The sequence below is a fragment of the Cibotium barometz genome, chromosome 21, assembly GCF_041138505.1.
Source record: "Cibotium barometz isolate CiBa-2024 chromosome 21, ASM4113850v1, whole genome shotgun sequence".
NCBI classification, from domain to species: Eukaryota; Viridiplantae; Streptophyta; class Polypodiopsida; order Cyatheales; family Cibotiaceae; genus Cibotium; species Cibotium barometz.
This window is the reverse complement of record NC_141066.1, coordinates 13768542-13794433: the sequence shown is the minus strand read 5'-3', so window position 1 is coordinate 13794433 and position 25892 is coordinate 13768542. Positions and strand designations below refer to the sequence as shown.

General features: G+C 38.2%; 1 protein-coding gene across 1 annotated transcript; it reads left to right on the top strand.

Moving 5' to 3' along the window:
• Positions 1–18466: 18466 nt before the first annotated feature.
• LOC147626875 (uncharacterized) lies at positions 18467–21720 on the top strand. Its single transcript, XM_086815399.1, has one exon. The coding sequence runs from the start codon at positions 18818–18820 to the stop codon at positions 21668–21670; it is 2853 nt and encodes a 950-aa protein (XP_086671525.1). The 5' UTR covers positions 18467–18817; the 3' UTR covers positions 21671–21720.
• The last annotated feature ends 4172 nt before the right edge of the window (positions 21721–25892 follow it).

Sequence of the window (25892 nt, the reverse complement as noted above, 5' to 3'; positions counted from 1 at the left end):
ATCAGAAGCCAAAAAGGTGATAGGTCTAGAAACCAATCCACCCATCTCGTTCATGAAGAGGAAAGGAAAAGGATAGCTCTTGAGCGAAAGAGGGAGGGGAGATCATGCTAACAAGTGAGAACAAGTATCATTAGTGAGCCAAACCCTCCTTCTCCTCTTCCACTCCCTCCGAATACTAAGCACACTTTGCCCCCTTCTCCTCCCATATTGCAACCGGACCTTTAATTTTCTTGAAGAGAATAATCAAAAGACTCATAAAAATTATATCAAATATCAAAACAACTACTTGAATTAAGTTAAAAATTAAAGCACATATCAAAACATAGAGCAAGAGAAAGAAATACTTCACCATCAACACAAGGCAACACAAGACTGGGTGCAATCTTCCCCCCCCAACGTGAGTGGCTTCTTCTCACGTGGGTATTTTTATATATTCCAAAAAGTAGGCTTTCAGCCAAAAATAAAGTATACATCCATATTTGGACTTTGCCATTTAATTAGCCTTTGTCCTCAATTAACCTTTGTCCTCAATTTTAGCCTTTGTCCTCAAACCTTCTAAGGTTTGCACTATTTTTCTAATATAATAATCTAACTTGTGCACTTATGCACATTACAAAATAAATCAACTAATGCTCGTATGCACACTGTACAATAAATTGACGCATGCACACACACACACATCACACTGATGTCAAAATAATATCAAATGCCATAATATAGCCACAAAATATTGTGAGATCTATCCACACGCCATGACTCAATCCACCATCCGTGCGACACCTAAATCGGTACCCTTGCACACCTCATCACCTAAACTCATAAACATAAACCACGTCAGTAGTAACAATCAATTGACATCACATCAATCAATCCTAACGTGTTCATGATGAGAAATAGGCAGCATAAAAAATATATACAAATTTAAATGACCATGATTATTATTCAAATAACATGGGTCATAACAGTCCCCCCTGTTGGGAATCAACTGTCCTCAGTTGCGCAATCAATGAGTGGATGGCTTCATGGCACAAGTGGAGGACAAGATCATCACATCAAATAATTTCTGAAAATAAAACCAAACAAATGAACGCATGTAAAAGGGATCTAAGTGTCCCATACCATAGAGGTACCTTCCACATACAAACACTCGCTGGTGAAAGATAGAAGACATAGATACGTCTGGGGTAGGTATGTAAAACCAATCTAATGTCCCATACCATAGATTAATTCCACACGACACTACCTTAAGAATAGAAGTTTGAGACGGAGTAGCTAATTCCCTCTGAAACTTTCATTCCGACATAACCTTTCTCTATCCTCAAAATTAGTCTACAAGTCTTATTCCAAAAATGAATTAGGTCGAAATGGAAATTCTTATCAACTTAAGATTGAAAAATAATCACTTACATTACTGTCAATAACTTGATGAATTCTGGGGATTTATTCTTGATCTTAATCTTGATGAATTCTTGAGATTTGTTTTTGATCTTAATCTTAATCTTGTAATTGTCTAACTAAATTCAAAAATTATAATCTTTGAATAGGTATATAATTCTTGAACTTGTGAATCTTACTTGTGAAATCTAAAGGGGATCTTGATCTTAAGCTTAATCTTAAACTTGAAATCAGAACTTGAATAATGATAGATAGCTTGTGCCCTAGTTGATAGCAAGAACTTGATGTACTAGTAATGAATCTTGGCTTAGATTAAAAATACTTGAATGGATGAAAATTGAGAGATTAGTCTTTAATTAATCATAATTACAATTCTTGAATAAATCTTATTCTTAAGGAGTTTAAATCTTGTGGTTGAGTATATCTTTGACTTAGAGCAATTCTTGGTCTGGAAAGAATCTTGTACTTGGATAGATCTTTAAACTGGAACACTTGAAAATTTAGACAAATCTTTACTTGAAAGAATCTTGTACTCGGATAGATCTTAAACTAGAATACTTGAAAATTTAGACAAAACTTTACTTGAAAGAATCTTGTACTCAGATAGATCTTAAACTAGAACACTTGAAAATTTAGATAAAACTTTACTTGAATTGTTATAAACTTCGTAATTGTGATTGGTATACAACTTAAGCTTGGTTTCTAGTCACTTGAGAGCTATTTCTTTACTTTTCTCATCATCACTAAATTCGATGGTAAAGCAATTGATAACTTGAATCAAAGACTGGAGAAACTTGCTTGGATCTTGAATCTTCAAATTGGTCTTAATCTTCTATGAAATGTCCAGCAATCATTTTTACTTGAATTTGGGCAACTAGAACTTGAAGATAACTTTTGCTAATCTTGTCTCGATCTTTCTAGTTAGGTCACTGTATCTAAAATTCTTTTTAGGAGCTAAAGTTTTCTAACTAGGTCTAGAAGCAAAGAATATTCAGAAAACAGATATAAAAGCAAACAATAAATTGTATATAATAAATATTTTTTTTAACACATACCTCCACCTTTGGTTAATGTGTCGAGTGCGTTAACCTCTTCGGTGTCAAGCTGTTCCTGAATAGTACGATGGTGCGGATATTTATCCATTTCTTGATAATTAAAAAGAATAGAAAAAATTTAAAACAAGAGAAAAGATAGGGTTTCTTATCTCATTTGGAATGTTGAACTAGATGTGAGTCCTGCCAAGTTAGCTCAATACACAAATGCATAATTTTTTTCAAGAAATAATCCATGTACTCTTTAAAATTAAAGCTTTATGAATTAAAGCTCAAAGAGTTTCTTAATTAAGCTTACTAATAAAAGCTTTGCTTAACATGATTTTTTTAACTAATTTAAATCCAACGCACAGTTAAACCCAAGTTTAATAAAGGCTCAAATGAAATGATTCAATCATCTTGGAATTCATAAAGTTCAACGCAGATTTGTTAAAGAAAAACTTTGGAAGAAATTATAATTAGTGCATAATGACTTCAATATTTGTAACTTATATATATATAAAGCTTTTATGCTGGTTAATAAACTTTTAATTAAGCTTATTAAAGCTTTTTATAAAATTTATGTTTTCAACCTCTCCCACACCTAGCGCGCAAGATTAAAAAAAAGGGACTAATAATAATAATCCTGAATTTCACAACCATCGGCATCGCCGGCAGGATGGAGAAAAAATTCAGCGCAAGAGAAAAAATTCTCCGCCTCCTGGATTTCGCACAGCCGAATGGAAAAAGAAGCCGATGCCGCCCGGGTACGAAGGAGGGAGAGAGAGGGAAATTATATATATTTAATTCTCTAAGCTTGCACCCAACGCAGAGGAGAAAAAAGAAATTAAAAAAAATCAAAAGTAATTCTTGAATTCTTGAATAATCCTCAATCCTCTATTATAAAAATTGAGCAAAGGGAAGGTTTAGCAATTCTGCTTATGGCTCTCCATGCTCCTCTGCTTGCTCTTTCAATCCGTACGGACAGATTAGGAAGAGGATTAGTGAAGAGGAAGGTGGTTTCATGGCTTTGGGAAATCCACTAATGGTTTTCCACCTAGTTTTACCCTTTGGGCAATAGATTGATGGAGATTGATTACCCAATGGTTAAAAACAAGCTTTATTTCATCCATACATAAACAAAAATCCCTAAACGTGTTCTTCTTCAATTAAAATTCAAAAAAATTACCAAAATCACCTCTCTTTTTGTCTCTTTCACTTCTTTTGACCGCCTTCAAGAAAATTAAATTACACCAAAGCTCTGATACCACTGCAACCGGACCTTTAATTTTCTTGAAGAGAATAATCAAAAGACTCATAAAAATTATATCAAATATCAAAACAACCACTTGAATTAAATTAAAAATTAAAGCACATATCAAAACATAGAGCAAGAGAAAGAAATACTTCACCATCAACACAAGGCAACACAAGACTGGGTGCAATCTTCCCCCCCCAACGTGAGTGGCTTCTTCTCGCGTGGGTATTTTTATATATTCCAAAAATTAGGCTTTCAGCCAAAAATAAAGTATACATCCATATTTGGACTTTGCCATTTAATTAGCCTTTGTCCTCAATTAACCTTTGTCCTCAAACCTTCTAAGGTTTGCACTATTTTTCTAATACAATAATCTAACTTGTGCACTTATGCACATTACAAAATAAATCAACTAATGCTCGTATGCACACTGTACAATAAATTGACGCATGCACACACACACACATCACACTGATGTCAAAATAATATCAAATGCCATAATATAGCCACAAAATATTGTGAGATCTGTCTACATGCCATGACTCAATCCATCCGTGCGACACCTAAATCGGTACCCTTGCACACCTCATCACCTAAACTCATAAACATAAACCATGTTAGTAGTAACAATCAATTGACATCACATCAATCAATCCTAACGTGTTCATGATGAGAAATAGGCATCATAAAAAATATATACAAATTTAAATGACCATGATTATTATTCAAATAACATGGGTCATAACCCATATCCCCTTCTTCTCCATAAGATACCACCCCTCCTCCACCTCCTTCTTTAGCAATGTCAGATGGGCATTGAGATCATCTGGTGCTTCTATGAGACTAGGCATGGGCAGGGGGAGCATAATGGTGCAGGAGCATACGTTAAACGCGCTCTTTATCATTACCAGCTTTCATACAATGCATATGAATTTTGAGGTGCATCCAGGTGGTGGATTGGTGTGGTTAGCATTTGGCACGGAGTGCAGCATCTTTATATCCCTATTGTGAGGCTAGGGTTGTGAGGAGGAATTTTTGGTGTGTGGGTGGTAGCATAATTGATCTCACATCGCATGATTATGAGATAGTTGTATGCACTCTTGGACTCTTCCATTAAGAGCACGATAACAACAGACCCCAAAATCTTCACTCCATATTTTGCATGCTTTTGTGTCATGTATAGGTGGTGACTACACAGATTGTACTATGTTAGCATGGGCTGGTCATTGGTTTGACCAGGTGTTGACTCCCATGTTCTTTCCACATCCTGTACAACCCCTAGTACCCATAGACCTAGTTCGTTCGGTAGAATATGACACGTTGACAAATTTCTTATAGAAGGGTGATGTTTTATAGTCATTGTTGCTGATGAGGATAATGAGGAGGGGGTTGATTATTATCTCATGAGATGCGCTAGGTCAAAGTGCATCCTCAACCATGACATAGTGGGAGATATCCCTCTTCACACACTTGCAAAGTTTTCACCATTGGATGTCGTAGGAAGGAGATATGGTGCTCCATCTCATGTTTTCTATGCGGGTTTCTCTAAGAGGGCCTCAAAAATCTCAAACTTACATGCCCGAAGGAGATGTTTGGGCGAGATATGGTGCTCCATCTCAGGTTTTCTATGCACTTTCTCCAAGAGGGCCCAAACACACAAAATATGGGTTTTCTAAATCCTGCAATGGCTGAACAACACCCGATGGTGGGGATCAAACTTTTCAAGAGTGTGGGGGGTTACCTCTCTCCACACACTCCCAATTTTTAGTCCATCAAACGTACGGGTAAGATATGGTGCTCCATCTCATGTTTTCTACATGGAATATGAGATTTCTCGATCCCTTCATGCTCGAATGACATTATGGTAACCAAAATTTGTAAGTGTGTGTGGGGTACTCCGCTCCATACACACTTGTAAACCATTGGATATCGATCGGGTGAGATATGGTGCTCCATCTCATGTTTTCTACGCGGGTTTTCCTAAGAGGGCCTGAATGCACAATATGGATTCTCAAATGATATCGAATGGTGATTTAACATTGTAAGTGTGTGGGAGGTACCCCTCTCCACACACTTGGAAAGTTTGGTCACCATTGAATGTCATTTGTGGTGAGTGATATAGTGAGTGATATGGTGCTCCATCTCAGGTTTTTTTATGCAAGTTTCTCCAAGAGGTCCCAAATGCATAAAATATTGATTTTCTGAATCTTGTTATGCCTGAACAACATTTTATGGTGACCAAACTTTGTAAGTGTGGGGGCTACCCCTTTCCACACACTTGTAAAGTTCGATCACCATTGGACATTGCTCCTTTGCACCTCTCTCGACACACTGTCCAGTAAAGGACAACATGATAGTCGAAGGTGAACTGAAAAAAATCCATAAATCATGAACATCAACTAAAATGAAACAATCTTCAAAGAAGACATATGTCATAAAATATAAACATCAACTAAGTACATCATAATGTGAGCTAACCTAGCTACTTTGGGTTTAGTCACTATGAATAGATCTAAGTACAATGTAAGTGAGATGTAAGTAAGCTAATTAGCTAGTGTGAGTTTAGTCACTATCAACAATAAACACCCAATCAATATATTTCCATTCCTCGTTGGTGTTTGAAGTGCACATCAAGGAGCTGGTACTAGTTATGGGGGCCATCGAATCTCTACAGGTACGCTTGCCTCAAAAGTGCGATCTTAGTCTAGTGGTAGTATTCGGGAGCTCACGAGTCCCACAAGTTTATAGCCTTCTCCCTCTTTCGATGTCGTGCTACTGCAAGACATCTCTATCTATATACCCAAAATTTGTAATCAGCTACTACCCATGCCTACTACTTTGCATGTGTAAGATCCAGTAAGGATATGTTGCTCCTATAAAGAGGTGCGCTGCTGCCATGCCACTGCCATGGCCCAAGATGTCACTAGGACTAACACCACCCAAGCGCTCGTGTGCAGTGAGCCTGCTCTCCTTAAGGACTCTTTGGTAGGCATCAAACTCGTGTACTCCACTCAATCTTCGGAGGTACCTCAACATCTTGTACTCTCTCCTTGGCAACATCAACTCCTAAGTCACTCGTGTACTCCACTCAATCTTCGGAGGTACCTCAACATCTTGTACTCTCTCCTTGGCAACATCAACCCCTAAGTCACCTGTTGATGTAAAATTGAGTGGCATGCCAATCCTAGCATATCAACATGAGGCAATCCAAGGTGGAGGTTATCGATACCTTGAACCCGATATGTTGCCTAGTTGACTCGTGTGCTCTGTAAGAGGGACATGCTAAGAAACATACCATCTCCTAAGTGATGTAGGAGGACAAATGGAAAAAATGTCCACCTTTGAGCTCATATCCAGTAGTCGCACCCATGTTCTTGAGGCACACAGTGCAACAAGCCTCGTGGAGAAACGACGGTACATCTCAAGAGATTGATCATCATAAAAAAGCCTATGTAAGAGGCCATGGATATAATTGTAAGTAAGGCACTGTCATGTTGGTAGATCTGTGAGACTCTTGAACATGCAAAATCAATTGCTGCACTCTATGATGTGCAATCTTGTTTATATCCTGCTTTGCCTTGACTTTAGCACTCTCAGCTTTTCTACTCTAGCTTGCTGAAGTTGTGTCTCCATCTCATGAATTACCTACTCAAAACGTAAAGCACATAAAAAAATTTAATTACCCTCTCTAATTAGGTACAACTTAAGATATTCATAATTTTAGAGCTTAAATATAAATCTTTTAATTGCAAAGAGAGAGACCTACTAGGTGGATGTTAAATCTCTCGCTCTGCCACCATCTGCTTGCTATTTTGAGATGCTTGTTCTCAGCTCTCGTCTCTTAGGGCTCCTGTGTGAGTCTTTCACTCATAGATGTGGGACCATATGCAAATAATCAACCAACATTAAATAAAAAATATAAATAAAACAAGAAAAAACATAGATAACTATAAAAAACCTATAGAAGCAATGAATATGTATAAATACCTCAACATCTGTTAGCCTTGATTTGTGAAAATAGTAGATGCATATAATGTAGCATCTCATGAGTTGTAAAAGATAGAAAATGAAAAACATTGGTCAAGGTACAATGATGAGCAACAGAATTGACGCTACAATATCTAAAGAAGAGATAATTCTGATGTTTATAGAAGGAGAAATGTTCTCTGAAATCTCAAGACATAAGTATAATATATGCATGTATTTGTGCATTGAAATTAGAGCAAAGAACAAGATCTAGGGTGTTTAAGATATTGGAAATATTCTAGAGAGTACACTAGGCCCATGTTCTTAAAAGGCTTATTGAGCACCACACCAATTCTTGATCAACTAGTTGCAACAACGAGAGAGACATGTGAAACTTGTATACCTTAGATCAAATAATTTCAATGTGTGTGTGTGTGTTAATAGTCCCTAAAAGGGTTATCATGTTAATAGTGTGTGAGCACACTCTTATAAGTGGATAAGGTAAGTGTGCCATGTGATACACTTATTAGAGTGTGAAATTTGTATGGGTCAAAAGATAAGGTTGTAGGCCTATAAAAGCCTTGTAGTTGGTGAGTGAATATCACTTCTATTAATTTAATCACATCATTGAGTTGTGCAACATTCTCTCTAGAGATTTGTCACATCTCTCTCTCTCTCTCTCTCTCTCTACCTCTACATACATAGAATGGATATCTTCTATCCACCTTAGCTACCTACAGATTGGTAGCCCTATGTAAACCGTACAGCAACAAGTGCATACTATAAGGGAAAGTACTTTAATACTCAAATATACAAGGTCTATAGTGTGAAGCTAACTATATGCGTTGGTGCTATGACTATGCTATAACTCTAGTAAACTAAAGTGGTTGTCACATAGCTTGTAAACCAATGGTGGTATATCAACCATAATCTTATCAATCATTGTAGTGGTGTAAGTGTAGAGGTGTCATCTTGGTGCGTTATCATCCTAGCATACTATCCATATCTACACTAGTTGAGCTTGATATCTCAATATTGGTGTGTGATTATTTGAGCAATGGTTAGGCCTTTTAATGCTAATAATTGGAAACATAAGAAGCTTCCTTAAAAATTGCTCTGTTGATATGAATTTTCTAGCATGAAGATCTTTCTGAAATATAGACCGAACATATTTTCAAGATAGTGTTAATTCTCGGTACTGTGTGAGGTCTAACAATCATGGGCTAAACCCAAGCTTACATCTAGACTAGAGTAGACTATGATTATGGGCTAAACTATCATGGACTAAACCCAATATTACATCTAGACTAGACTCATATTATGTCTTTATAGACTCATGTCAGTACTATGAAAGGTCTAACTATCATTTTTTGAAATATAGACCGAACACATTTTCAAGATAGTGTTAATTTTCGGTACCGTGTAAGGTATAACTATCATGGGCTAAACCCAAGCTTACATCTAAACTAGAATATACTCAAATTATCTATAGACTCACGTCTCATTGTGTAACTCCTCTTGTGTCTAAAGTTTGACGAAACTATGGGATCATGTGAGCTTCTAGAGAGCAGTCTATGCAATTTTAATCCTAGTTTTTCATGTTTCCCTTAGACTATTTAGGGGTATGTAATGTTACTAATCCTAGTGAAGGGCTTTGTATAAGTAATGAAATTCCAAATGACTATTTTTTGTTGATTTCTTATGCTCTTTACTATCAAATGCATGCAATGCAAGAGTAAGAGTAAGAACAAACACAACTTCCCACACTATAATCCTCAAGAATATTGAATCTTCCAACCAAAGTTTCTAGAGTGGACTCACTCTAGTTTGCTTATGCTAAACCATACCTTGACTCAACGAAATGAAACCTAAGACTTTCGGATCTAAAAGTCATGTAGGATAATAAAATTAGTGTCTTCCCCTTCCAGAACTTGTAAATTGAATGTCCTAAAATCTAATGCAAATAAGATTAAAAACAACAAAATAAACACATATGGGGCTCCAATAACGTCTTACTTTTAGAGGTGGGGGCCAAGAGGTGGCCTCCTAATCAACATTGAGAAACTAGAAATATTGGGTGATTATATAGCTAGAATACATTAAATTTGAAGTTGTGAGCCCTTAGGCTAGTCCCTAAGGGCCGATGCCATATATGTTCAAAAAGGTTATCTAGCCTTAGAGCTACAAAATAACTTCTCGGTTGTGGGTGTGCTACCCTATTGTCCGTATCACCAAATGCTTGTCAGAGATCTGTAGCCATGGGGTGTGGAGGAAGATATTGAACCACATTGATGGAGGTGAGAAGAAGGACTCCTACACTAGTGTATCTCACACGAGGTGAAAAAAGAGGGGAAGCTCATGCAACAAAAGATAACCTACAACCATTCCTATCCAAACATGCAACATCCCCCATCAAGCAAGAAAGGATCTAAAAGAAAAATTATGAGAGAGTAGGGAGAAGCGAGAAGCAAACTCACAAGATTTCTATTGCAAGTGGAATGGTTGTGTATTAGTTAATGTCAAAATCACCTTATATACAAGTGGCTAGTGTTCACACTTGTTAGTGGATGGACATGAATTAAAAATAGTGAGTGGGCAAAACCATGTCTAGTCCTAAGTAATACATGTAGTCATAGAATTCCCCCATTTGGTGTTAAGCACAAAGTAAGGCTGCTTTATATATTCCAATGCCATCTTACAAAAGATAGATTTCTATCACAAAAGATAAGATGACAAATCAAAACATGTGGCCATGTTGAGACCAAAGTGGAAACATTATAACTTTGAACCACCAAGTTAATAACAACTCTAGCCCCTTGGGTAAAACATTGAACCATCTAGCTAGCTTGTTACTAATCTAACCAGTAGGTTAGATTAACAACCATCACGATGGAAAATATAGCAAGCCAATTAACTATCTATGCCATTTACCTTGTTCCTTACCTAACCATAAGCTATTTGAAACTTGTAAAAAGATTGCATCTCTCTCTCTCTCTCTCTCTCTCTCTCTCTCTCTCTCTCTCTCTCTCTCTCTCTCTCTCTCTCTCTCTCTCTCTCTCTCCCAAGATTAAAATGATGAAAAATGTACTACTTATATCCACAATACATAGCCTATAGATGCTATTCTTATTTGGAGAAACTCTTGTGTTCTTTGAAGAGTTTCACTATGTTAATGCCTTTATTACTTATAATGTCCCTCCCTCTATGGCATTGTGACTATGCCCACATGCTTCTTTGGACTTGTTCCACCAATTTTACTTTGCAATTAGTTTGCTAGAGTCATACTTATATACATGGCCATAAGTATTCACACTCACTTAAACTGTGGCGGCCGGCTGGGAACTTTAGGCTCATAAGAGACCTAATGCTATTACAATGACTATTCTCATAATATATCCATGAAGTACATCATTTGAGACTTCCAAAATATGATGTGATCCTCTAAAATAAATATTAAACACCTTGGTTGCATAATGTCAAGGATATATTGATGAAAAGAATAGACATGACTCTAGCCAACTGATTGTAAAGTAAAAGCAGTGGAGTAAACATGACTCTAGAATAACTATGATGATGCCCTCTAAAATAAATATTAAACACCTTGGTTACATAATGTCAAGGATATATTGATGAATTTGGGCTTTAAATTATAACACACGATACAAAGAACATAGTGTGCCAACATGTGAAACCCTCCCTTCATGCGTGATAGAAGAGCTTGACCACACATGACTATGCCTATATCAATCTACCTAAACATAACCCCCTTGGCTCTAAGTAGTGATAGGACGAGAATAATGGAGCCTTTTGTAACAATAAGGCATTATAAAGAGAACACATATGAAAAAATTGACGCACTCACAACATTTATTACAATTCATTTTTGGGGACCACCTGGCTAGAGAACCAATGACTCAAACATAAAATAGAAAATAAAGATTAATTTTAGAAGGCTAAAAAGGACGCTATACAGACTATTATTGGAATGAAAATTACAAAAATACTCGTGTAGGGAAAGGCCACACACATGAGGGGGGAAAGATTGCACCTATTAATAGTGTTATCCAAAGCTAAGTATTTTAATGTGTTATTTTGTGTGCTATTTTCAAGGTTGATTTATGTTCAATTTCTTATGAATGGTTAAATAATTCAAATACTTGAGAAGTTGATTCCACAATTACCTAGGGAGATTCTGGTGGTAGTGGTATCAGATCATGGGCTAGGTCAATTTATAGAAGAAATCAAAGGAAGAAACGGCAAATTGAAGGTTTAATTCAAAGGCTTGAAGACTAAGAGTGTTTTGAACCCTTGCGTACTGACCAAAAGGCAAAGAATGGTGGAAAACAACCTCTAAGAGCTTAAACCACTTTCTTCGGAAAAACCATTTTTCTCTCCTCTTACCCTCTTTCAAATCAAGCTTCTTGGATGTGAAAGCAAAAGAGTCTTCAACACCACCTTTCGAGCTTCTATAATTAATCAATTTCATTATCAATCCTCAACCAAGGGCTCTAGTTGACACATAAATCTCACTCCCTTCCTCACGTTTTTTTGCTTATTGAAAAACCATATTTTGAGATTACGCTCCTAATCTTAAAAGCTTACAAAAGCTTTAAAAAGCCTTTTAAAAATTTGAGCATATCTTTTGGTGGCCAAATGATATGCTCAAATTTTCTGGGAGTCATGTAATTGTTTAGAAAGCTTTTCCAAAAAAGAAACAAAATTTGACCTTTGTAGTTTTTTTTGCCCAAAAAAGTAATTTTGGTCTATTTTAAGCCTAAAATGCCCTAAAATTGTCTCAAAATTCCAAAAACTCCTAAATAAATCTACCAAGAATATTTGAGAATTTTGTTCAGCTTTTGGAAAAAATTTCACCCATATTTTTACCTACACACAAGGCACTTGAAACGGTCTTCATGAATTTTTTTAATGTGAAACAAGACTTGAGTTTGACTTTTATACAAAGTGTTTTCTCAACTTCAACACAATTTCACGCCATTTCATGAGTATTGAGCTAAGTTAAATTCGTGTTCTTTATATATTTATTTTTGAATTATGTAATGTACTTTCTTTATTTATTTATCTACTTGCACACAAAATGGATGATTTGGAGATGATTTGAATGTATTACCCACAATACAAGAGAAAATTATTACACTCCAAAGTTAAATAGTAATTGAGTATGATCATAGGCACAAATTGGATTATTTATTTATCTACTTGCACACAAAATGGATGATTTGGAGATGATTTGAATGTATTACCCACAATAGAAGAGAAAACTATTACACTCCAAAGTTAAATAGTAATTGAGTATGATCATAGGCACAAATTGGATTATTGTATCAAATGTTCTAAGTGCAAATGTAAATTTTTTTGATTATGATGAAGAGAAAAGTGATAATGCTCGATGCACTATTAAGTCTACATTGTGTGCCCATAGTTCTAAAAACGCCTCATAAATTAGCTGAATGATATTCAGTTTCCAGAATTATGATGGGAGAAAAGACACTCATGTGCTTATTACTTGGCTTAGTTAACTAGATGATTACTTTTTAGGTAAAAATTCTAAAAAAAGCCAAGATTTCCATTAATCATTTGATTAGAAGTGATACTTTGTGGTGGAATGTGGTTAAATAGGGCAAGCTAGTACATGAAAAGAATTTTAGAACAAGGCTAAAGCTTGTCAGATGGGATTCTCTACACCAAGTGAAGAAACATAATATGCAAGGACACATGTGCAGACATACATTGAGTAATTCTAGGATACCCCATTACATGTTCAAGTGATTGAGAAGGTCAAAGAGAAAGAGAGGAAAGAATGAAATTTATTATAGGTCTTAAGCCTACCATTAGGGAAGATGTTAATATGTTTCATTCTCGCAAATTGAGCTCTATTATGGATCTTAATCTCAATTCTGAATGTAGAACTTGTACTTTAGAATCTAGAGAATCTACAATGCAGGATAGTTCTTATGGGAAATTTTATAAACCCTCTTTTCCTTTGAGCAATTATAAAGATGTGGTTTAATGAGATGCTTGGAAGGATGGAAGAAATAAACCCTCGAATGACAAGCTAAAGAATTGTATCAACTAGTGTTTCATATGTCACAATGAGGGGCACATCACATTAGATTGTCATAAGAAGAAGAACCCCACACATGTAGCTCATTGTCAGTATGGTTGAAGAAGATGCCAATGACAATTTACTCAAGCAAGAGGGTAACTCCAATCCTGACTGTTTGGATAAAGATAAGGTTCTTATTTATGCTTTATTGACAATTCAAGGAAAGGAAAAGGAGAGCCAATGATAGTTCATGTGATTTCATTTCTGAAAAAGATATTAAGAGCACCCAATCTAGATACATCACACTTTGGTTATAAAGTGAAAGTTGCATTTCGAGAGACTTGGTACAATTGCACCACTAGACAGGTTAAGGATCTTGAATTGAAAATGAATCCATTAAGGGAAAAGAGAACATTTCTAGTTGCTCCTTTGCAAGGTGTTGATATTACTTTAGTAATGCCATGGAGACATTTACATAACCCTCAAATTGATTATGGCACTTATACAATGAAGTTAATGAAAGATAATAAAGAAATTTATCTTAAGTGCCAAACAAAGGCTAAATTAAGTCCTCTCTTGATTTATACCCAAACAAAGGCTAAATTAAGTCCTCTCTTGATTTATACCCAAACTAAGAGAGCTATAAGCGAGAAAGAGAAGACTTTCTTGGTTCTTATCAATCAAATTAGCATTAAAATTGACTCCAAAACGAATGTCTCTCATGATTCTTTTATTTCTAAGTTCTTTATGGATAATGACTACCTCTTGGTTTAAATAAGTCTTGTCCAAGAGATCATAAAATTGAGATATCCCTAGAAGCTCTCTGCCATGTAACCTTATCAAGTTAATATGGTTAAGTAAAATGAGATTCAAAGACAAGAAGAGAAGGGTCTCTAGAGAAAGAATTGATTAGATCTAATAGTTCTCCATTTTGGTGCTCTTCTTCTCGATTAAAAAAAAGAATGAGACATATCAAACATGCATCGATTATCGTGCTTTAAACAAGATACCGCTAAAGAACTAATATCTGATATCTTGAGTAGATGATTTACTCGACAAGCCCAATGGAGCACAAGTCTAGCAAAATTGATCTCAAAGATGGTTACCATGAGATCTATATGGATAAAGGAGACACTTGCTATAGAACCCAAACTGGACACTATGAGTTTTTAGTTATGCCGTTAGGTTTGACTAATGCCATTTGGTTTGAGTTATTACTTATGTCATGATGGTTACCTCTTCTTCTAGAGGAGATTATATGTCACTCAGGCCTTCAGACACTTTGTCTTGGAGTAAATGTATTAACCATCACATAGAGGTGTTTTTGCTACATATCTAGAAATTTCTTTTAGACTTATCTTAAACAAGATGTAACAAAGTTTTGTGGCTGAATGTTCTATTTGTTAGAAAATTAAAAGCTAGAAAGGTAAGAATCAAGGTTTCTCACACCTCTACCAATCCTTAATGAATGTACCAATCCCTAATGATACTTAGGAATAGATATCTATATCTATGGACTTCATTATGGGTTTGCCTACTACATCCAATCATAAAACGATATGATTTGGACTATAGTGGATAGATTAAGTAAGCAAGCCTATTTTTAACCTTGTAAAAAGACTTTTGACTTCAGCAAGCCATGAACATGTATATCAAGTAGATCTTTATGCATCGTGGTTTATCGAAAGTCATTGTTTCAGACAAAGACTCTAGGTTCTCAGTAATTTTTGGATTTCGTTTTTCTCCAACTAAGGCACGAAGTTAGACTTTTCCACATCTTCGCATCTGGAAACGAATGAACAGATTGAGGTTACTAACATCACTATCTTGGATCTACTTAGAGCTTATGTTGCCCTAGTTTATGGGATAAGTATATTGACCTTCTACTATCTTGGATCTACTAGAGCTTATGTTGCCCTAGTTTATGGGATAAGTATATTGACCTTCTAGTTTGCATATAATAATACCCCTCTTGTGGTACTACTAGTCGTGCACCTTTATAGATTGTGTATGGTAAAGCTTAGCCTATTCCGGTTACAAGACTTTCCCACAAAATCAAAGCTGCTTAATCATTTCACCATAGACTTTAGTCACAATTTGAGAGAGGTTACAAAAACTCAAGAATAATATGTTGGAAAGCAAACCGAGAATGTAAAGCTATATCTTTTGAGACAAAGGTGATTATATGTACTTTTGAGAATTGAGAAATGCAGACTTAAAAGTGTCCAAAACTTTCCAGCTATCAAACTTGCACCAATATTCATGGACCTTTTAAGGTGATTCATAAGATTAATGACGTTTCTTACAGACTAGAATTATCTTCTCATTAGCATATTCATAATTCTTTCCATGCTAGTTTGTTTAAACCTTTTAAGGTATCACTTCCCACTCATGTTGTTTATGAGGATCCACCTCTTATTCAGGGTGAGAAAGAATCATTAATTCCAAATGCTATCATCGACCAGTAGATAACATCTATCTTTGCATTGGTAAATCAATATGTCAAATGTTTTTTGGGTTTAAAAATTATCCTCGTGAAGATGCCAGTTTATGGATGCGTTAGAAATATTTCCGTGCCTTCCTTGAGGTCCTCTATTCTTTTCAACAAACCCATAATTGAGGACAGTTGCAAACTCAAGCAAGAGGGTATGCTATGAGAATGTATATTGGGCCCTCTTAAAAATATTATTATACCCTTTTAGATAATTCGGGGACAGCTGGATTATCTTTTTTTCATGTCAACTATGTTATAATCATAGGTGATGCCATTATAAATATTAATATATTTGGTGCACATTGATGATTACTTGGAACCTTGATTGTTTGGAGTACTTAGGGCTTGATAAACATGTGTGTGATGGTTTGTTTGCCTAATAATGGAATATGTGTTGGAATTATTATGATAGGTGTTTCCTAGGCTTACGCCTCATAAACATGTGTGTGATGGTTTGTTTGCTTATGGAATTTGTGTTGGCTTTACTAAATTATTTGTTGGATATTTTATAGGTGAGGAGGACTTAGAAGATTGAGGTGGATGCACATAGCTTATTATTTTGGAAGGCATTCACAATTTTGAACAAGCTTTGTAAATATGTGAAAGCTTGTGCACACCTCTTTATTTATTTTTACAAGCTTAGACTTGAAAGCATAGACTTTGGGAAATAATTAAACTTTTATAAAGAGTGAAAAGCTTTTATCATAGCCTTAAATTAATTGATATTTCTAGAATTCTCTATTTTGGGCAAAATAGAGTGCCGTGTGAAGAAAGTCACATATTTTGTATTTTTGGAAGCTATGGTCTACTATTGGAATGAAAATTACATATGTGGGGATAGGCCACACACATGAGAGAGGGGGGGGGGGGGGGGGGGGGGAGATTACATGCATTGACAATGTCGCATGTAGAGCCAAGTATTCTAATGTGTAGAGCTAAGTATTCTAATGTGTTATTTTCAAGCTTGTTTTATGTTGAATTTGTTGCAATTACTTTACATTGAATGATTGATTAATTCAATGTGATGTGTTGAATTTGTTGCAATTACTTTACATTGAATGATTGATTAATTTAATGTGATATTTTGAAGCTTGGTTTATGTTGAATTTGATACAATTGCTTGACATTGAATAGTTGATTAATTCAAATGCTTGAAAAAAAAAACTAGATGGAGATTCTTGTATCACTAGAAATCACACTGTTGAAACGTTTTCAATCCTTTCAAATTATGTATAAGTGAGGAGTGAAAATATTTATTATGTATAAGCATTAGTTTGTTCTTTGTGATTTATATTTTAGAATCAAAATTAATATTGACATCAACCTTTTTTTAAAATAATGATGGCATCTTACATTAGCCTTGTATTGCCACTTTAGTTTAAAATAGAAATTGCTAAGGAATTTGACTTAGTGTTTGTAAATGTGTGTTTCAGTTACTTCACCATTAATTTGTGGCTTATACCTCAATTTGTACATTCTCAAATGCTTAACAATTAGAGATATCCCACTTTAGGTCCAAGGCATGAGTTTGTAGACAAAAGAAATTAATCCTTTTGGTGTGCTTTAACATCGTTATCATGAAGGAAAGTATAGAGAAAAGGAATTAATCCTTTTGGTGTGCTTGGCATCTTTATCATGACGTGGTGGTGGTCCTGGCAGAAGGTGCTTCCTTTTTTCTATCTTAAGTTGTCAAAGATTCTTTATTGTCAGAGATGGTCATACTCATTGTTGTAGACTGTAGTGGTAGTCGATTCCATTTCGTAGATTCCATAGCTGAATTGAAGCATGTGCTTGGAATACATTCATGATGCGACCCACTTGGCCCCAAGCATGAGAAGGATTCCATGGATTGTTTACAACAACGGTGTTATATAGTATAGGAGTTATATAACTTATAGCTAGAGAGGGTTTCTATATACTATAGTTCATAGAGGGAGGGGAACTTTTGGGGTTTTGTGTAGATAAAGACGAGGAGGGAAGGGCATCAAGAGGGGGATCAAAAAAGACCAAGGGGTCGAGGAAAGGGCAAGGTGAGGGGTGATAGGATTGCGACACGTGGGCAAGGCGTTGGTTTACGTTGATTGCGTGAGGGGTGATAGGATTGCGACACGTGTGCAATGCATGGGAATAATAGGTTGCCGGCCAGCTACCGGCGTTGGTGTCAACGCCCCGCGCTGACTTTCGTGGGACTCTTCGCCCGCTTCGATTCCAGAAGGCCTGCTAAACACCCATTTGCTTTCTCACTACAAGAAAAGCAAGAACGCCAACAAGGTGATGCGTGAAGCTTTCAACGCTGCTAGCGCTTTCTTGTCTCCATTTGCCTTCTTTCCTTCCCAATGCCCTTGTTATTATCACACATCCTGCGTCCCCTCCCCTAGCGTGGACTTTTTGATCATGTAGGCTTCTAGTCCCGTTGCCTCCAATGCCTTGCCCTACACGACCCCTTCCCTTTGATAAGCTCGCCTTGAACCTTTCCATACACTCCCGCCTGCTCACCGTTCATCATTATCAGAGCATTTAGGGTTCAAAACAGACACTCATTCTTACAACCGCAGAAGCTAGTCGTTAGGTTTGGATTGACCCAATCAAAGGCTCGTGTCGTTTGTTTGATGACAGAGTGTACAGGCATAATGCACCCTTTCATGTTGCTCAAGGCCTACGGGGAGAAGAAGCAAAGGGAGAGACCTAGACAACAACAACAACAATATGGTCCAGCTGACCTAGATCATAAAAAGAACGTGCAGTACAGTACAAATGATTCAAAGCTTGCAGACCTAGATCATAAAAAGAACGTGCAGTACAGTACAAATGATTCAAAGCTTGCAGACATCGGCAATGTATCCAAAGACTCGCTAGAGTTGATGAGGACGGATAGCAGACATGAGTTATATACTGAGGCTAATGGGACAATTGCCCAGGGCCAGGATTACCACCTTAATTTCCTCTCTGAGTCAGAAATTCAGCTTGCATTAAGCTCGGCTGACCAAAGCAGAAGCAAGGGCAGCAAAAGCTCATTGGCAATGTGTACACAGCAGGACATAAGATGCCGAATTAATGATGGATTTATTGCAGAGGATATTGAGGTCTGCATTGGGGGCTCTTTTGCAAGTGGGAGCTCTCCCAGTGTGCTGCTGCCTGACCTTGTAGACAGTAGCATGCAATCAGATCCCACTCATTCTTCCTATGCAAGCCCTACATGTTTTGACACAGCCAGAAGTGGAGATGGGTTTGGGGCTAGCATACTGGATAATGCCCAATTAACTAAAGCTTGCAACCAACTAGCCATAGATTGCAATAGGCCATCAGATATTGACATGGATTTGAAGCATCCCCAATCAAAGAAGTGTACATTTAATGACAAGGAGGACATTGAAGTACAACCTAGAATCTCTAGCAGCTCATCAAAGCCCCCTCTTTCTTTGCAACCCTCCACTAAGCCTTCTAGATGCTGCTCTTATATATATGCCAAAGGGGTAGAGGCCCCCAGGGGATCATCAGCAGAGGAGAACATGATGAAGCTGGAAAATGTCAAGGTGGCTAGTAGTTCAAGCAATATTATTGATGAAGGAAAAGGCCTTGGATTAATGATGGATTTAAATGTTGTTAATGAAGAGTTTAGCTTGCCATCCCCAAGTGCATCAGATTGTGGAGAAGAGGAAGTAGCAATGGAAGCCAGTTGGTCCTCCCGCTTGGATATTTCTGTTGAACCCTCAAGTAATGCTGATCAGAGGAGCTTTAAAAGGCTGTGCACTGAATGGAGATCACCATCGTCCCCGTTGAGAAAAGCCAGTGATAATGATGACTGTCCACAGTTTTCATGTGATGATATTGACCATGGAATGGGGTGTACGTGGGATTTAGAGGTGGGTAGAAGTGCTAGCTTGCCAATAAGTGTGGATGAGGAGGATGACCACCTTTCCTTTTTGAGAAGCCCCAAAAGGCTTTGCACAGAAAAGATGGTCTCATCAACAAAAGGAGGAGATAATTGTGACTCTTTAACACAGAAATTAATTGCTAAACAGGAGATTAAGCATAGCATTACCACACAATTAAGAAGCTGGCCATGGACTCGAAGAGACAGCATAAGCACCAGGCTACAGCTACAACTAATGACTAATTCAGCGGCTCAAGCTAATACAAAGGTGGCAGTAGAAGAGGATGGAATGAGCTTGTCATTAGGTCTAAAACATGTGTCTAGTGGGGAGAAAAGATCCAATCAAACAGAGATGTCAGAATTAGGTGCTGATAGCACGTCAGATAGGGCGAGCAGCAGAATGAAGGCTGATCCCAGTAACAAATGCAGTAATGAGAGTGTAGGTGCTGCAGCTGAGAACGTGGAGGGCATGAAGCTGCTCGACCTGCTGCTGAAGTGCGCAACCGCTATCTCGGAGAATCAGAAACCCACAGTAAAGAGCCTTCTGGGCGAGCTCTACAAGAAAGCCAGCTTATACGGCGATTCTATGCAACGCTTGGCTGTGTATTTTGCCGAAGCGATTGTTGCAAAGCTGGTGAGGAAAGAGTCTGTGATCTACAAGAAGCTGATGGTGCAGCCCACGGGTGATGAAATGCTGCAGGCCTTTGCGACCTTCAATAAGGTGACACCATTCGTGCAGTTTGCCCACTTCACTGCTAATCAGGCTATAATGGAGGCGGTGGAAGGCGAGGACAGTGTTCACGTGGTGGATATGAATATACAGCACGGGTGCCAGTGGCCACCGCTGATTGAGTCTCTGGCGAGGCGGACATGTGGCAAACCGGCGCTGGTGAAGATAACGGGCGTGGGCAGCGAGGCTGCGGGGCTACGGCAGACGGGCGACCGTCTGCGCAGTTTTGCGGATTCCTGTGGTGTACACTTCGAATTTGAAGCGGTCGTCGTGCCGGAAAAGCACTCGTCGGCAGAGGTGGAGGCGCTGCAGCGGTGCGAAGCGCGGGAGGGCCAGGCCACTGTCGTGAACTGCGTCATGCAGCTGCACCGCTTGCTAAGCGGCGAAGGCGCAGCCCTTGAAGGCTTCGTGAACGGAGCTAGGAAGCTCGGCGCCAGGATTGTGACAGTGGTAGAAGCCGAGGCTAATCACAACGCGACCGGGTTTGTGGGGCGGTTCGTGGAGGCGCTCCACTACTACGCGGCCGTGTTCGACGCTCTCGACGCCAGCCTGCCAAAGCGCAGTCCGGAGCGACTCCGGATCGAGCAGTTCTTCCTGGCTCGCCACATTAAAAACATTTTGGCCTGCGACGGCTCCGAGCGTGTGTACCGTCACGAGCCCGCAGAACTATGGCGGCGCCGGCTTTTTGCCGCCGGTCTACGGCAGGCGCGTTTTAGCTCCGCCGCCGTCAGACAGGCCAAGGTCCTGCTTCAAATGCGTCCTTGCCAGGGCTACCGTCTCTCCGAGCTGCAGGGTGGCTTCCTTTCCCTGGGCTGGCAGGATAAGAACCTCCTCACTGCCTCCGTCTGGTCGCCATAGCATGTATGTAGCAATAAAATATTAACTAACATTACATTTTTGAAAGGTATTTAAAGGTGTTTTGATTCTCCCTTTCCAACCCCCTCTTTTATTTATTTTTTTGTTTATTTTTTAACAATACTTTACACGGTGAAGGGTCATGGTGTTAAGGTACAAATCCCTATCAAGGGAGCTGGTAAAAAATGTACTAAAAGTTGTGTTGTATACCTATCCACATATTGGTGAGTGTGCATATCCACATATTTGGTGTGTACGGTGTACCTATTGGCATATTGGTGAGTGTGCATATTCACATATTGGTGAGTTTGCATATCCACATAATTAGTGAGTGTGCATTAGTAATGTAACCCATTAATAAATACAAGGTTCCAACCTCAATACTATCCCCACCTCCCTTCTCCCCCTTTATCCCACGACGATGTCATGGGGCTCTATGAGGGTTCTTAGGGCTTTCTGATAAGGGTCTCAAAGGGGTCATGGGGACCTATAAGAGATATAAGGACAATGTGCAAAAGATGTCTCTAATGAATCTCCATGCCTAAAACTGAAAAAGAATGTACAAAATCTCCAACTCTTGTGAAGGCATGAGAGAGAGCTTAGATTTCTTTGGCACATAAACAGAGCCTTAGGGTTATGAAGGGTCCACCATATTGTCCTAAGCTCATTACAAGAAACTCAAGGGCTTTATTTCACTTCAAGTTCGTACTCAAAGTTACAGCGTATACCTATCTATTAATTAATGCAGTTTTTGGTTATAAGCTAAGTTTATAACCATAGAATTAACACCTACACCTCCCCCTCGCGTTCTTGTTTACCTCATTTTTCTACCCCCTATAAATGGCTCATATGAGCCTCCTCCACCAACTTCCTATGGGCCTCAGAGCAAACTCAATATATATATGTGGGTGGACGCATGGTAAGGGTGATCACTTTCGTTCACCCTCAAGGGAAAAATGACATCCAACAAAAGCATGGTATTTTAATCAAGATATTTAGAGGGCTCACATCATGATGCATGTCCCCCAAGCCAATAACCCAATATTTTCCTTGGATTAAAGCACCATTATTAATGGTGCATTAGAGCTTCATTAGTACCAAATTAGTGTTTTTTTAAACCTAATCATTAAATCTTTCAGATTGGCCTTTTACTTTTGCCCGCCCTTTTATGTTAGCCTTAGGGGCTAGTATGGAGTCACACTATGGAGTCACACGAGGAGGGTCATGAGTCTATTATGGATCTCCATAGAGATAGACCGTGAGATCTTATAGGAGTGCTAGAGATACACCATCTACTTTACAAATTGTATCGGGCTTGGAGATGATGCTCTCATTCTTTCATAGCCTTCATCATAATGTTGTTTATGTAGATGAGTGAATAGTACATCATCGTATTCACATCATCATATTGCTCCAATATCACATGGCTTGACATATCACTAGGTGTGTGAACTTAGTCCTATCAGAGATGGATTATACTTGGACCTTTTTCTTGATAGTTGTAGGATGCGGCTTGGGGTAGAGAAGCCCCTTGCTATTTCACAGTGTTTGCATCCTCGTACACTGGCACATGTTTATAGTCGATATATTACCATATATGGGAGGATGTTGAATAACCACCAAATCCCCATCTACTTTATGAAGCAGTTACATGCAAAGTCTATCTTAGTGGAGCAGGTTGAAGTCTATCTTAGTGGAGTAGGTTGATTGGCATAGTGATGCTAGTTGAGGTCATCCCCAAGACGAGGGAGGAGCGACCTCCCACTAGCCTTGCATGCAATTTAGACCCACCATCTATGCCCCTGATTAGTGTTGACACACTAAGCACTCAGGTGGGATTGTCGATGTGCATAGTACCACACTTAGAGAATCGAGCATGTGGTGCGTCTACTATTTTCATGATTGAGGCCAACAGATGTTGAGGTCTTTATACATATTCATTGCTACTATAGGTTTTTTATAGTTATCTATGTTTTTTTATTTTTATTTTTTAATTTTTAATTTAATGTTGGTTGATTTTTTGCATATGGTTCCACATCTACAGTGAGACACTCACACAAGAGCTACAGAGATGAGAGCTGAGAACAATTATCTTACAACATCATTGCAGATGGCACGCCGGCAAGTGAGTGATTTAACATCCACGTAGTAGGTCTCTCTCTTTGCAATTAAAAGATTTATATTTAAGCTCTAAAATTATGAATATCTTAAGTTTTATATAATTATAGAGGATTTAATTAGTTTTTTATATGCTTTACTTTTTGAGCAAGTAGCTCATGAGATGGAGACACAGCTTCATTAAGCCAGAGTAGAAACCGAGAGTGCTAAAGTCAAGGTAGAGAATCACATGATATGGAGAGTATTGCACATCATAAAGTGCAACAGGTTATTTTGCATGTTCACGAGTTTCACAAATTTGCCAACGTGATAATGCCTTACTTATAGTTATATCCATAAAGTGCAACAGGTTATTTTGCATGTTCACGAGTTTCACAAATTTGCCAACGTGATAATGCCTTACTTATAGTTATAGTCATGGCCACTTACGTAGGTTTTTCGATGATGATCGATCTCTCGAGATGCACCGTCGTCTCTCCACGAGGCTTGTTGCACTGTGTGCCTCAAGAACATGGGTGTGACTGGCGGATATGAGCTTAGATGTGGACATTTTTTCCATTTGTCCTATATCACTTAAGAGTTGGTACGTTTCTCGGCATGTCCCTCTACCAAGCGTGTGAATCGACTTGGCAACATATGGAGTTTAAGGCATCGATAACCTCCACCCTAGATTCTCTTATGTTGAAATGCTAGGATTGGCATGCTACTCAATTTTACATTAACGGGTGACTTATGAGTTGATGTGGCCAAGGAGAGAGTATAGGCCGTTGAGGTACCTCCCAAGATTGAGTGGAGTACACATGAGTTTGATGCCTACCAGAGAGTCCTTAAGGAGAGCAGGCTCACTGCACATGAGCACGTGGGTGGTGTTGGTCCTAGTGACATGTCAGGCAATGGTGGTGACAACAATGCACCTCTTTATAGAAGCAACATATCCTTACTGTAGAGGATCTTACACGTGTAGAGTAGTAGGGATGGGTAGCAGCTAATTACAGATTTTGGGTTTATAGATAGAGATGTCTTGCAGTAGCACAACATCGAATGGGGGAGAAAGCGATCAACTTATGGGACTTGTGAGCTCCCGAACACACTACCACTAGACTAGGATTCTACCTTTTAGGCAAGCGTAGAGATTCGATGGCCCGTGGAACTGGCATAGCCTCCTTGATGTACACTTCAAACACCAATGTGGAATGACAATATTGATTGGATGCCTATTGATAGTACAAAACTCACACTAGCTAATTAGCTTACTTACATATCACTTACATTATACTTAGATCTATTCATAGTGACTAAACCCACACTAGCTAGGTTAGGTCACATTATGATGTGCTTAGTTGATGTTTATATTTTATGACATATGTCTTCTTTGAATAGTGTTTCATTTTAGTTAATGTTCATGATTTATGGATTTTTTTCATTACACCTTCAACTATCATGGTGTCCTTATGGAGAGTGTTTGAAGAGAGGTGGAGCCATGTCCAATGGTGATATGAAACTTTACAATTGTGTGGAAAGGGTAACCCCCCACACACTTACAAACTTTGGTCACCATCATCAGATGTTGTTTAGGCATAGCGAGATTGAGAAAATCCATATTTCATGCATTTGGGCTCACTTGGAGAAACCCGCATAAAAAAGTGAGATGGAGCACCGTATCTCACCCACCACGAATGACGTTTGATGGTGAGAAAACTTTCCAAGTGTGTGGAGAGGGGTACCCCCCACACACTTACAATGCTCAATCACCATCTGATGTCGTTCGAGCATGATGGGATTGAGAAAATCCATATTTTGTGCATTAGGGCCCTCTTAGAAAAACCTGCATTGGAAACCATGAGATAGAGCACCATATCTCGCTCGATCGACATCTAATGGTTTGCAAGTGTGTGTGGAGCAGAGTACCCCCCACACACTACAAATTTTGTTCACCATGATGTCATTCGAGCATGAAGGGATCAAGAAAGGTCATATTTTGTGATTTGGGCCCTCTTAGAGAAATTCGGGAAGAAAACATGAGATGGAGCACCATACTCGCCTATACGACATCCAATGGACCAAAAATTAGGAGTGTGTGGAGAGCAATAACCTCCACACTATTGAA